The sequence below is a fragment of the Octopus bimaculoides genome, chromosome 13 (genome assembly GCF_046866305.1).
Source record: "Octopus bimaculoides isolate indiv1 chromosome 13, ASM4686630v1, whole genome shotgun sequence".
Taxonomy (NCBI): Eukaryota; Metazoa; Mollusca; class Cephalopoda; order Octopoda; family Octopodidae; genus Octopus; species Octopus bimaculoides.
The window spans coordinates 8,739,441-8,754,440 of record NC_142940.1 but is presented as its reverse complement, the minus strand read 5'-3'; the positions used below and the strand labels follow the sequence as shown (position 1 = coordinate 8,754,440).

At 39.1% G+C, this 15,000-nt stretch overlaps 1 protein-coding gene across 3 annotated transcripts in view; it reads right to left on the bottom strand.

Annotated features, from left to right (window-relative positions):
- LOC106881230 (RING finger protein 150) overlaps positions 1-15,000 on the bottom strand; it is a 154,970-nt gene that overhangs the window by 65,213 nt on the left and 74,757 nt on the right. For 2 of the 3 annotated variants that reach the window (XM_089362016.1, XM_089362017.1), the window contains exon 3: positions 10,867-10,935. The exons of the other annotated variant lie outside the window; for it this stretch is intronic. In XM_089362016.1, the coding sequence (XP_089218142.1) occupies positions 10,867-10,935 (69 nt within the window). The remainder of the gene's footprint in view (positions 1-10,866; positions 10,936-15,000) is intronic. 3 annotated transcript variants of the gene reach the window in all.

The window sequence follows — 15,000 nt, the reverse complement described above, 5'->3', positions numbered from 1 at the left end:
TACCTGCAGTATTTAAGTGCATATGAAATGCATTGCACTTGAGCAGAATAAATTAATTCTTGATAAGAAAATTGAATAAACAATGTTTGAGCAAGGGAAAAGTTATTGTAAATGAGAGAAGAGGTTTGTGAGAGAAATATAAGAAATGATGATGATGTTGGTGAAAGTGGTGGTGGAGGTGGTAGTAGAGGTAGTAGTAGTGGTGGTGGCAGCAGTGGTAACGGTGGCAGTAGTAGTGGTGGTGGTAGTGGCAGCAGTAATTGTGGTAGTGGTGGCAGCAGTAGTAGTAGTGGTAGTGGCGGTGGTGGTAGCAGCAGCAGTAGTGGCATTAGTAGTGGAGGTGGCAGTGGTAACGGCAGCAGTAGTAGTGGTGGTAATGGCAGCAGTAATAGTAGTGGTGGTGGCAGTAGTGGAAGTAGTAGTGGTGGCAATAGTAATGGTGGTGGTGGCAGTACTAGTGGTGGTGGCGGTGGTAGTGGCAGTGATGACAATAATGGTGGTGTTAATGGTAGTGTTAATTTAGTAATTAGTGAGATGGCATGCTCTGTAGTCCTTATGTAATTTGGTGCAGGCGTGGCTGTGTGGTTAAGAAGCTAGCTTTTCAGCCATAAGGTTTCAGGTTCAGTTCCACTGCAAGGCACCTAGGACTCAGCAATGCCTTGTGAGTGAATTTTAGTAGGTGGAAACTATATAGAAGCCTGTCATATCATTATCATCATCATCATCAACATTTAACATTCATTTTCCAAGCTGGTATGGGTACTCATCAAACGTGTGTGTGTGTGTGTGTGTGTTTGTCCTCCACTACCACTTGACAACCAGTGTTGGTTTGGTTATATCCCCATAACTTTACAGTTCAGCAAAAGAGTCTAATAGACTAAGTTTTGGCATTGATTTCCTTGAGTAAAATTGCCATGTCAGTGCTCCAGCATGGCAGCAATCCAATGACTGAAACAAGTATAATAAGATATAAGGCTCTTATTGGTCTGATTTATGATCGAAAATGTCCCATCCATGACCACTCCATTTGTTCTTAGGCATCATGTTTCTAGGACTACCATATTTCAATGTAGTCCAAGACTGGACCATTTCAAAGATGGAAGGTAGGGTGTAAATTTAGGAAACTTTGGCTGCTGTTTCTAGTAGGGTGTACAACCACATGCAAGTTCCTTTGCTGGCTCATGTACACCCTGAGAAAAAACAGATATGATCAAAGGCGTTCCAAGTATGACCACCCAGTCTTTCAGTTTTTTTTGTGAAAAGGATATTGAGGACTACATTATCCATTGTATGTTCTTACATTTTAAGATGGTAGGTTATAGTTTGAGGGAGATTTGGCTGTGATTTCTAGCAAGTCTAGCAACCAAATAAAAGCATTCTTGGTTTACTGAAGTCATTGTTGTTGGTGGTGGTGGTAGTACAGCGTGTTGTGTGGTTTTGGCGGAAGTACAGAGTGGTGCATGATTACATAGTATGTAGTAGAGATAATACAATGGCTGTAGTAGTAATAGTGGTAGTGGTGGTGGTGCCTGTGATAATAGTAGTAGTAACTGTGGTGGTGGTAGTAGTAGTAGCAGTGGGAGCATGCAGTGAGGGTGAAGACAAGTATGCAGTGCAGTAGGTAACAGCAAATGCGGTTGTGGTGGTGGTGGTGGTGGTGGTGGTGGTGGCAGTTGTTGCGGTGGTTGGGGAAAGTGTGTGTGTGTTGGTGGGGAGGTAGTATATGATAGATGATTAAATGAAGAATCTTGGCAAGACAGTAATAAAGCTAGAAGTGTGTGTGTGTGTGTGTGTGTGTGTGTGTGTGTGTGGTGTTTGTAGTATGTCTGTGTGTGAGTGTATTATTACATTATCCTGACATTTTACTAACATGTTCAGTTGAAAAGAATAACAAGCAAGAGAACTTTTAGAAAACCAAATAACCGTCTCTTTCTTTTCTCATGTGTGTGTGTGTGTGTGTGTGTGTGTGTGTGTATGCGTATGTGTATGTGTGTGTTTTTAATTTGAACAATGCGGTGTATATAAGAAATAATCCAAGCCAATGGATTGTATTCATACCTTGTATTTCAATATTTTAGGGCTAGGAACCTTCTTCAGGAAATCTTTGGAGATATGTTGCTGTGAGCTGAATTTTCTGTTCTCAAGCGTATGTGTACATCCCAAAATATTGAAGGTCAAGGTATAAAGTACAAATCACTGGCTTGTATTATTTCTTATAGCTTGCATCGTTTTCGTTAAAAAAAATAAAAACCAAATTAAAAGCATTTATCTGACTCAGATAGAACTTCATGTAAACAATATATATGATGTTGGCATTGACTTTAAAATTCACCCAAGGCTTGGTCCCCGTGCCATCTGTCCTCTACAAAAATCATGCTCGCATCACATCACAAAACTAAGACAAAACTATTTCATCTCAATGGGCCCTGCTCTCTTTAACATCATGCCAAGACACATAAGGGAAGAAAAAAATCTTCATGAATTTTTTTACAAACTGTTCCTTGACAAATACCTCCAACAAATTGCAGATAAACCACTCACACTCGGACATAATCTCTGCAAACAACAACTCTTTACTCGAATGGGCGGTGGTACTCAAAGAATGACCGCAATATGAAACATCATTAAATGTCTTCCTGGGGTGGGTGAGGGTGGTCTATTAAGTTAGTTATGACCTAGGCCAATTCTGGCCAAAACTTTTCTAAGTATATATATGTGTGCGTGCGCGCGTGTGTGTGTGTGTATAAATATATATATATATATAACCTCTCCAGCATGCTAGAGATTGTTGCCAAATGGTACTAAGAACCACCTTATTTCACCTATGGCACAGGTAGATCAATATCTCAAAGCCACAAGATAATGCATGATTAATTGCAAACAATAGCAATAAATAAATAAATGTTACATTTGATAATTTGAATGCTAAAGGGTTTACACCAACCACAACTGGCCAAAATGTTTTATCTGATTTATGTTAAAACTAGCCAGATCCAACATCTCACAACAACCCTACAATGTCATTCTAAAAATAAACAATCACACCATCAGAGTCTGACACTTCAAGATAATGCCTGATTAATTTGTAATCATGGAGGCGCAAAATGGCCCAGTGGTTAGGGCAGCAGACTCGCGGTCGGAGGATTATGGTTTTGATTCCCAGACCGGGCGTTGTGTGTTTATTGAGCGAAAACACCTAAAGCTGCACAAGGCTCCGACAGGGGATGGTGGCGAACCCTGCTGTACTCTTTCGCCCCCAACTTTCTCTCACTCTTTCTTCCTGTTTCTTGAGTAAAACTGCGATGGACCAGCGTCCCATCCAGCTGGGGGGGAACACATACACCATAGAAACCGGGAAACCGGGCCCATGAGCCTGGCTAGCCTTTAAAAGGGCGCAGAAATAAAAAAAAAAATTTGCAATCAATGTAAATAAATAAGCATTACTTTTGACAGAGTAATTTGAATGCTAAAGGGTTAGGATTAGGGTTAGGGTTAGGAAAACAAAAACAAAATAATAAAAGGAAGTGTGAATGAAAAAGAGCAGATGTTTTGTAGTGTCTTAAATGTTGTCCCCAAGCAACAACAACAACAACAACAACACCTATGTTTTGATGACATCTGTTTAGATGTTGTTGTTGTTGGATAGCCCCAGGTTAGCTCAGATTTAGGAAGCCCATAATTAAAAGGATTCCAGCTGTGGCCATCCTGCCACATTTTTAAAATATCTAGGATTACTCACACACACACACACACACACACACACAGAGTTCAGAATTGTACAAAAAAGAACAAAAACAAAAAATAGACAGGTGAGAGAACAACAAACAAGGTATATTAGACACTCAAGAAAAATGGAAGAATGTTGGAGGTTTGGAGCCTATGCTGTATATATATATATGTACATATATATGTGTATATATATATATATGTGTATATATATATATATATATATATATATATATACACACACACACACACACATATACATACAGCTATATACACATTTATAAACATACATACACACTCACATATGTGTGTGTGTTCTTTAGTAATTTGGCTGAGGCCATGCTGGAGCACCAGCTCAAAGGGTTTTAGTGAAACAGGGCTTTTTTTTTTTTAAAGCCTAGTACTTATTCTATCGGTCCCTTTCGTTGAAACCGCTAAGTTACAGGGACATAAACACACCAACACCGGTTGTCAAGCAGTGATGGGAGGACAAACACAGACACATAGATATATACATATGCATATATATACACGATGGGCTTCTTTCAGTTTCCATCTACCAAATCTACTCACAAGTCTTTGTTCAGCTTGAGGCTATAATAGAAGACACTTGCCCAAAGTGCCACACCGTGGGACTGAACCCGGAACCATGTGGTTTGAAAGCAAGCTTCTTAACCACACAGCCATACCTCTGGCTATGTATGTATATACATAGTTTATATATATATATATATATATATATATATATATATATATATATATATACATACATACAAAACGTATAGACACACACAACAAATGAATACTTCCTTGTCTCACTCGTTTGTGACAATATTTCTAAGGATATATAAGCATTCCATTTAAATTTTCAAAACCATCAAGAACAATGAGAAGATTAGTGAAATAACTCACAACTTACTTCTTCTATGAGATAAATATTTGTCAATGTGAATTTACGATCTTTCATGTGATTATGAGACTTCAGTCTAAGATCTGTAATTTACATTTTGAACAGTTTAATAGAGTCAGTCTTAGGTAGGGTTGATTTTGGGAGCTTAAAAAAGTGGCAGTGTGAGTGAGACAGAACTGGCTGTTGTATTCAGCAGGTCAAACACCTGTATAAAAGTTTCTTAATTGGTTTGACAGCTGTGTGTGATTATAGCTACAGTCCACCTTAATTTGAAGGATGTGTAGATGATAAATCTTTGCTGTTTTATGGCCCCTAAAAAGCTTTTAATTATAGTTATTTCACCTTAGTTTCAAGGATATGTAGATGATAGATCCCTGCTGTTTTATGACCTCTAAATGGCTTGTAATTACAGGTACTTCACCTTAGTTTGAAGGCTAGTTAGATAATAGATCCTTGCAGTTTTATGACCCCCTAAACCTGTTGTAATTATAGTTATTTCACCTTAGCTTGAAAGCTGGTTAGATGATAGATCCCTGCTGTTTTATGACCCATAAATGGCTTGTTATTATAGGTATCTCGCTTTATTTTGAAGGCTGGTTAGAGGATAGATCCTTGCAGTTTTATGACCCCTAAATGGCTTGTAATTATAGCTCCTGATGCTTTGTGACCCTTACATTTGTAGTAATTTTATGACATATCTCATGAGACATTTTGCAACACTTAATGGACACTAGATGATGACAAGGAGACACCTGCTGATGAAGGAGACAGACGCCAGATGATGTCAACAAGTCATCTGATAAAAATTATGAAATATTTAATGATGACAACAAAGCGACACTCAATGATGTTAAGGACATACCTGATGGGGATAAGAAGATACCTGTTGAAGATTATGAGACACCTGATAACTATTATGAAACATTTGATGACAAAAGACACCTGATGACAATAATCACACGCATGACAATCAAAACTCAAACTGAATAGATATCAATATTGCAAAAGCAAAAAAAAAGCAAAGTTTTTCATTTCCAATCCTTTGAGATTAATAATTTGAAAAATGTTAACCTTGTTAATAAATTATCATAGACATTTCGAAGGCTCATTTGTGTGAATTAATCTACTTTGATATATTATCGATTAATTAACTACCTGTTAAGTTTATTGTTTTTTTCTTCCTTTTCTCCTTCTTTTAAATATTGTTTTAATGATACATTCACTGGAAAGAGCAGTCAATACTCTCATGGCTTCTGCCAATAATAATAATAATAATAATAATAGGTGTAGGAGTGGCAGTGTGGTAAGTAGCTTTCTTACCAACCACATGGTACTGGGTTCAGTCCCACTGCGAGGCATCTTGGGCAAGTGTCTTCTACTCTAGCCTCAGGCCAACCAAAGCCTTGTGAGTGGATTTGGTAGATGGAAACTGAAAGAAGCCTGTCGTATATATGTATATATATATATATATCATCATCATCATCATCGTTTAACGTCCGCTTTCCATGCTAGCATGGGTTGGATGATTTGACTGAGGACTGGTGCAACCGGATGGCTACACCAGGCTCCAATCTAATTTGGGAGAGTTTCTACAGCTGGATGCCCTTCCTAACGCCAACCACTCAGAGAGTGTAGTATATATATATATATATATATATGTATGTGTGTGTGTATATGTTTGTGTGTCTGAATTTGTCCCCTCCAACATCGCTTGACAACCGATATTGGTGTGTTTACGTCCTCGTAACTTAGCGGCTCGGCAGAGAGACTGATAGAATAAGTACTAGGCTTACAAAGAATAAGTCCTGGGGTCGATATGCTTGACTAAAGGCGGTGCTCCAGCATGGCCACAGTCAAATGACTGAAACAAGTAAAAGAAAGTAATAATAATAATAATAACAACAACAATAATTCCTTCTACCTGTGATTTGTGGAAGAGAAACAAATTGATTACATCGACCTCCACTACCCCCAAGTGTTTAACTGGTATCTTATTTTATTGACCTCCAAATAGATGTGAGGCAAAGCTGATCTCAAGGCATTTGAAGTCAGAAGAAATGCTATCAAGAGAGACAGAGATAGATAGGTGGTAGTCCTTAGCAACATGCCATTGCTGCTACCGCCACCACTACCATAACCACCACTGCTGCCACCATTGCACTGTTGAATGTTGTTTTAACCATAGTCTATTCTGTAGTGAATTTTCTTGGATTATCCTCAAATCAGAGAGTCTTGGTCCAAGAGTCACAATATATATTCTTCCTCATGGCTTTCAGTGTCAGAAAAATAAAGAAAAAAGAAAAAAGCCTATAAAAATGCCATGGTAAGTGTTGACCATCCTTTTCTGACCATCTAGAAGATAAGATAAACTAAAACGTTATAACTTGGTTTTTGTTTATTGCTTTCCATGAATGAGGGAGAGGAAGGGGAGGGAGGGAGGGAGGGAGGGATGAGAGCAAAGAAAAGACAGTTAAAAAGAGAGGGAGTCATGTGAACTAACCCTGATCCATGTTAATATGTAATATGATGGTGGTGGTGGTGGTTTTAATGGTAAGTCTGGTGATGATGATGCAGATAACGAGGGTGGTAGTGATGATGATGATGATGATAATGATGACGATGGCGACAGTGATGATGATGGTGATGATGATGATGATGACGATGGTCCTTAAAGATGGTTCACTATCAGAAAATAGTGAAAATAAATGTTTAAAACTAATACGCTTTAAGTGGTTCTATGCAACCACATTACCAACAATGAACAATTATATTTATACACACACACACACACACACATATATATATATATATACACACAGAATATGAGAGAGATTCCTTAACAGATAATTCATACATATATACATACGCACATTCAAACATATACATTAATATACAACTTATACCAACACACATACACATCAGAGACAATACACACACACACACATATATATATATATAAATATATACATAAACACACACATGCGCATACACTCAAAAATAAGCTTGGTAATAGACTGTAACTAATCACCGCTGCCACCACCACCACCACCACCAGTGTAATACTGCTGCTGCTGCTGCTGCTGCTGCTGCTACTACTACTACTACTACTACTACTACTACTACTACTACTACTACTACTACTACTACTACTGCTGCTAATACATTATAATCACCTTCAAACATCAATACCAAACACCATCATAATCATCATCATCATCACCATCACTAGAGCTTTTTACTTAAAAGTATTAAGATAACCACCACCGCCGCCGCCATCACTGCCGCCACTAGCACCACCACTATTACTACTATTACTGGCTAGCAATAGATTGATAAAGAATGCAGATTTTTCGCTGTATCTCAATATTTCTATTTATATATCACTACTTATCTATAACTCGTCATCATCATCATCATCATCACTCTCATCCTCCTACTTTCCCCTTTCTCCCCCCACCCCTTCCCACTTTCACTATGATAATTGGTTTTAGGAGATAGTTGACTTAGTATTAATAAGTACAAAAGGGAGAGCTAGTAGCAGAGAGAGGTGATAGGGATGTTATCTCCGCAGACGAACAAACGAATAAAATGGCTGGCTTGTAACGTTGACTGACTGGCTTGTTGCTGTGCAGGAAGTAAAATGAAGTGAGATGGAGTAAGGTCAAGTGGAGTGGAGCTGGGGTATTGAGTGAGACTCGAACTATGAGAGGGGAAAATGTAGGGGGTCGTAGCAGTAGTCACCACAGTATTATAGTCATGCTCCAACCAGCCTTCCCGAGTCAAGTAGATTCATGGGGCTAAATTCCCAGTTGCTGTGGTGCATATATTTCCCCCCGGGATGGGATGCCAGTCTGTCGTAGGACTACTCATTTTTGTCAACTGAGTGGTCTGGAGAGACATGAAATGTTTTGTTAAAGAAGCATTGCCTGGTCCAGGAATTGAAACCACAATCCTACTATCATGAGTCCAATACCTTAACCACTAAGCCACAAACACACTGCTGCAACCCCAAAGAATATGCATATCATCCATTTTTGGTGTAACCCTAGCCCTAACCCCAAATGCGGAAAACGGGTGGTGTGTGTATTCTAAACCTTTGCCAATAATCTATGGATGTTTTTTTTGTGCATGTAGGGAAAATGAGCCTCCTTTGTACATAAATACAACATACATAAAAAAAAAAACACCGGGTCCTTCAATTAGTGAGAACCCTAGACAAGTACTCGGTGTGCCCACACTTTAAGAGATCATCATTATCATTTGTTTTAACATCCTCTTTTCCATGCTTGCATGGGTCAGATGGAATTTGTCGAGGCAGGGTTTTTTTATGGCTGGATGCCCTTTCTGTCACCAGCCCTCACCTGTTTCCATAAACAGGTAATATTTTCCCGTAGCTGGATATGATTTCACAGGCGACTGGAAATGAACAGCCTCGCTTGTATGGTGGTGGTGGTGGTGGTGGTGGTGGTGGTGGTGGTGGTGGTGGTGGTGATGATGATGGTGATGATGATGATGGTGATGGTGATGGTGATGGTGATGGTGATGATGATGATGATGATGATGATGATGATGATGATGATGATGATGGTGGTGGTGGTGATGATGATGATGACAAATATGAAGAAAGAATAATTGTAATGATGTTGCCGATGATGGTGGAGATGATGATGGTGATGATGATAGATGCTTTGAAGAATTTTAAGTTGAATAAATCAACCCCAGTAATGTTTTTTATTTTTGTTTTTTTTTAAAGCCTGGTACTTATTCTATCAGTCTCTTTTGCTGAACTGCTAGGTTGTGAGGAATCAAAGCAATGCATGGGTGTGGAAGAATGAGATAACAACCATGATATATTGGTTTAGATTGGGAGATACAGACAGAGTTTAACCCAAAGGTAAGCTTGGCGGGAGAGCAGGAGACTAGCAGAGTGATCGGTAAATAAACCAGCAGAAGGAGAATGGAAAGCAATGCTGTTTCCTTAAAGAAATCATGACTTTAGCACAGAAGTCCATGCTTGCCAACTTATGCTTTACATGGCACGGTACAAGGGAGACAGAGAGAAAGCGAGGGGTGGCAGAGAGAGAAGGAAAGAGGGAGGGCAAAGAGAAAGAAGGAGAGAGAGAGAGAGAGAGAGAAAGAACTAGTTTTCTCTTTTACTTGTTTCAGTCATTTGACTGTGGCCATGCTGGAGCACCGCCTTTAGTCGAGCAAATCGACTCCCAGGACTTATTCTTTTTGGAAGCCTAGTACTTGTTCTATCGGTCTCTTTTTGCCAAACCGCTAAGTTACGGTGACGTAAACACACCACCATCGGTTGTCAAGCGATGCTGGGGGGACAAACACAGACACACAACCATATACACACACATACATATATATACATATATACAACGGGCTTCTTTCAGTTTCCGTCTACCAAATCCACTCACAAGGCTTTGGTCGGCCTGAGGCTATAGTAGAAGACACTTGCTCAAGGTGACACGCAGAGGAAATGAACCCGGAACCATGTGGTTCATAAGCAAGCTACTTACCACACAGCCACTCCTGCGCCTTTGTTTATTTTATTGGCACTCCGTCACTTACAACATCGAGGGTTCCAGTTGATCCGATCAACGGAACAGTCTGCTCGTGAAATTAACGTGCAAATGGCTGAGCACTCCACAGACACGTGTATCCTTAACGTAGTTCTCAGGGATATTCAGCATGACACAGTGTGTGACAAGGCTGACCCTTTGAAATACAGGCACAACAGAAACAGGAAGTAAGAGTGAGAGAAAGTTGTGGTGAAAGAGTACAGCAGGGTTCGCCACCATCTCCAGCCGGAGCCTCGTGGAGCTTTGGGTGTTTTCGCTCAATAAACACTCACAACGCCCGGTCTGGGAATCGAAACCACGATCACTATGACCGTGAGTCCACTGCCCTAACCACTGGGCCATTGCGCCTTTGTAAACACAAAAAAAAAAGAAAAGAAACCAGCATGGTCACAGCTGGAGTGTGTCTGATCTCTTGGTGGATCAGTGAAGATTTGGGATTAAAAAACAATAATAGACTCCCTAATACTACTACCACCACCACCACCACCACCTCTTCCCTCTTTCTCTCTCTTTCTATGAAAACTAGACAATAGAAAGAATGAGTAGATAAATATAAATTTGATTCTGCACAGCAATTTGAAATGAAAAAGAAAAGAAAAAAGAAAAAGAAAACAAAGAAAGAAAAGGACATATTACAGCTGGTATGCCTCTCATCATAGGTCTCTTCAACTGGAGCTGACCTGGGGCTAAACAACAACAGATGATCTGGGAAAAAACAAGATTAAGTACACATGATTATGCATATGTGTGTGCGTGTGCACACGTGAGATGTAAAGCTTTACATGAAAGTTCAAGTAATTCAGAAAACTACTGGTCACTCATGTCATCAACAAATGTTCAGCAGGGGAGATAACTGTGCTATTATAAACTTACTATAGTAATACTGCAGTAGATGTTAAAGATGATAGGGTTTTATTGGAGTATGGGACAAAGAATTAGAATGTGCATGGAATTAAGATACCATCAGAGGCATATTAGCTAAGATATATATAGAGAGAGCTATGTTGATGGTAGAGTTAAGAGTGATTAAGTAATAGAGAAAGAGAGGAGGAATGTAACTGTCAATAGATAGATCTGTGGTCAGTTAGTAAAGCAAGCTCTATCTTTATATGTCCTAACCTATCTGTCTTAAAGTATCAGCTTCTAAAATACGATACTGGAACAAAGATTGTCAAGTCTACTTTATCACCAGATTCATTTAGTACAAAGTCATGTGTGCATGCATGTATGTATACATTTATGCATACATACACATAAAAGTATATACAAGTGTGTGTGTGTGTGTGTGTGTGTGTGTAGCATTCTTATTGTATGACAAAAGCAACAAACAAAACAAATATTACAGACTTTTACATAGAGAGATAATGCAAATGGAAAGCGTATTGAAGAAGGAACAGGGACTGGTTGTGGAAGCTGTCCACAGTGATTACAGATCAAAGAAAACTTTGAAAGAGCAGCAACAATAATATTAGTAGTGGTGGTGGTGGTGATATTACTGTTGCTATTATTATTATTATTAGTAGTAGTAGTAGTAATAGTAGTAATTGTTTTCATTGATTAGCACCGATTGAGCCTTGTTTGAAAAGCACAAGTTGTAGTCAAAAGCATTCCGGCTGTAACCTTTACGCCGTTCTTTGGACATCTATGATAACAATATACAAAGTGTCCCACATTTTTTGAAGACCAAACAACAATGTTTTCGTCTATAACCTCGGGTTAACCTTGTGAGTGAGATTTGGTTGAGAAAAAACTACGTGGAAGCTTGTGTGTGTGTGTGTGTGTGTGTGAGTGCATGTGTGTATGTATGTATATATACATGCATGTATATATTGTTGTTTCAGGATGGTAATTTTTTTTTCTTTTTTGCCAAATAAAAACATGCATTACATATTGATTCTTCACTCATTTATCTGGAAATCTACCATCACACATGTGTGACCTCTTCAGCGACACTTTCCATCCTCCTCTATGCTCCTGCTCTGTTTAGTCCATTCTGTCCTTTATATATATCATCATCATCATCATCATCATCATCGTTTAACGTCCGCTTTCCATGCTAGCATGGGTTGGACGATTTGACTGAGGACTGGTGAAACCGGATGGCAACACCAGGCTCCAGTCTGATTTGGCAGAGTTTCTACAGCTGGATGCCCTTCCTAACGCCAACCACCATATCATCATTATCATTTAATGTCCATTGTCCATGCTGACATGGACAATGGACAGTCCCCAGATCTCAATATCATCGAACATTTATGGTGCATTTTAGAAAAACAAGTAAGGAGTCGATATCCTCCACCATCATCACTACAAGAGCTGGAGACTATTTTAGCTGAAGAATGGACAAAAATTCCTTTGGAAGCAATTCAAACTTTGTACAAGTCCATACCTCATAGAATTCAAGCTGTAATTACTGCCAAAGGTGGTCCTACCCCATATTAAAATAAATTTGTTTGAAATTTTAAAGTGTTTCCATTATTTTGTCCAACCCTTGTACATATATGTGTACCCTTGTCTTGACATCAAGTAATACTGGGGTGCCACCAACTTGCAGGGGCACATACCCATACACACACACACATACATTTATTATACTTTTATTTAAAAAGTGTTGACAGTGACTCCTAAGCTTCAGTTGCTAGCCTTCATTGAACTGTCTGATGAAGGCCAGCAAGGCGGGACTTTGAAATCACTGTCACCAGACTTCTTCTAAAGGCAAAATATGTATGTATCTACAAATGTATTCAGCAACCAACCCTTCAGTTTAATGTAAATTAGTTTAATGTAAATTAGTTTTTATTATAATTCAACCAAAAACAAACAATACACACACAAACACACACACACATGCACATATATATAGTACAAACAGCTTCCAGCTAATATAAGTACAAACACAAACATATATAGCCATTCATGGGTGTGTGTGTGTGTGTGTGTGTGTGTACATATATTTATATATATATATATATGTATATATATATATATATATATATATATATATAGAGAGAGAGAGAGAGAGAGAGAGAGAGAGAGATTGATAGATAAATAGATATAGATATGTGAGTGTGTGAAGTTACATTTTTTGTCTTACTCTCCAGTTCTCTCCATATTTCTCTCTCTCTCTCTTTCTCTCTGCGTCTGTCTTTCTCCTTCCTTCCTCCTCTTAGCTGTTCCTCTACCTACCATATTGATCCAGTGTTAAGTCAAAACTAATTCAGCAGACTCCAATCCAATCTTCATAGCAAGCCATTAAGGCTTTTCTTTCAACCATTTACACACACACACACACATGTAGATATTCCTTTGTAGAAGAGAATCATTCCATTTAAATGCATCAATCCAACCAGCATTTATCAATCCACCTATTTGTCTGTATCTTATTGATCTACCTGATGAGATGCTAATGTGTGAGTGTATGTGTGTATACACACGCATGCATATATAATTCATATCACAGATGTGTCTGCCTGTTAATAAGTATCTCTCTCTCTCTCTCTCTCCTATCTCACCAACACAGACAAAAAAATATTTGCGCGTATAAGAATTGGAAGACATATGTGTGTGCATGTATACACACACACATACATATAGATATATATACACACACACATCATCATCATCATCATCATCATCGTTTAACGTCCGCTTTCCATGCTAGCATGAGTTGGACGATTTGACTGAGGACTGGTGACACCAGATGGCTACACCAGGCTCCAATCTGATTTGGCAGAGTTTCTACAGCTGGATGCCCTTCCTAATGCCAACCACTCAGAGTGTAGGGGGTGCTTTTACGTGTCACCCGCATGAAGGCCAGTCAGGCGATACTGGCAACATATATATATATACACACACACAGGTGTAGGCATGGTTGTGTGGTAAAAAGTTTCCTAACTACATAGCTCTGTGTTCAATCCCACTGCAAGTGTTGTCTACTATAGCCCCAGGCTTGGAAGATGGAAACTGAAAGAAGCTCATCATATGTGTGTGTGTGTGTGTGTGCACGCATGTGTTGCTGTCTTCTTATCTTGACTACATGTGACTTCATGCAAGCAGTGTCCTTCATTTCCATCAGAGTGGCATCATTTGAAAGCTAAAACAATGCAGAGCGCACTGTGACCAGCGATGTATAACGACATCCAGTAGTTTGGCCATTAGAGTATCGGGCTCAAAATCGTGAGGTAGTGAGTTCGATTCCCAGATTGGGCTATGTGTTGTATTCTTGAGCAAGACACTTCATTTCATGCTTTTCCAGTTTACTTAGCTTCATCGGCCATTGCCTTTCCTTTGGATAACCTCAATGGCATTGAGACGGGAAGCTGGTATGCATGGACGATTGCTGGCCTTCCATAAACAACCTTGCGTGGACTTGTGCCTTGGAGGGTAACTTTCTAGGTGCAATCCTATGGTCATGCATGACCAAAGAGTGTCTTTACCCTATATGTGTGTGTGTGTGTGTGTGTGTGTGTGTGTGTGTAATTTATGACATCAAATGAATGACAGTTAACTACGATTATCCTAGTTATAGAATAGCTATGCCATATTTCTCAGAAAATCCAGACATAAAACAATGGACAAAGATGACCATCATTATCACCACCACCACCATCATCATCACTATTCCTTCCTCCTGCTCCTTATAACATGAATGAGGATGCATGGATTGAAACAAACAAGCTTTCAGTTGGCATAATTGTAACACACACACACACCAAATCAGAGCAGCTTGTTCAAATTCTGTATTACATAAGCCACCACCAACACCACTAC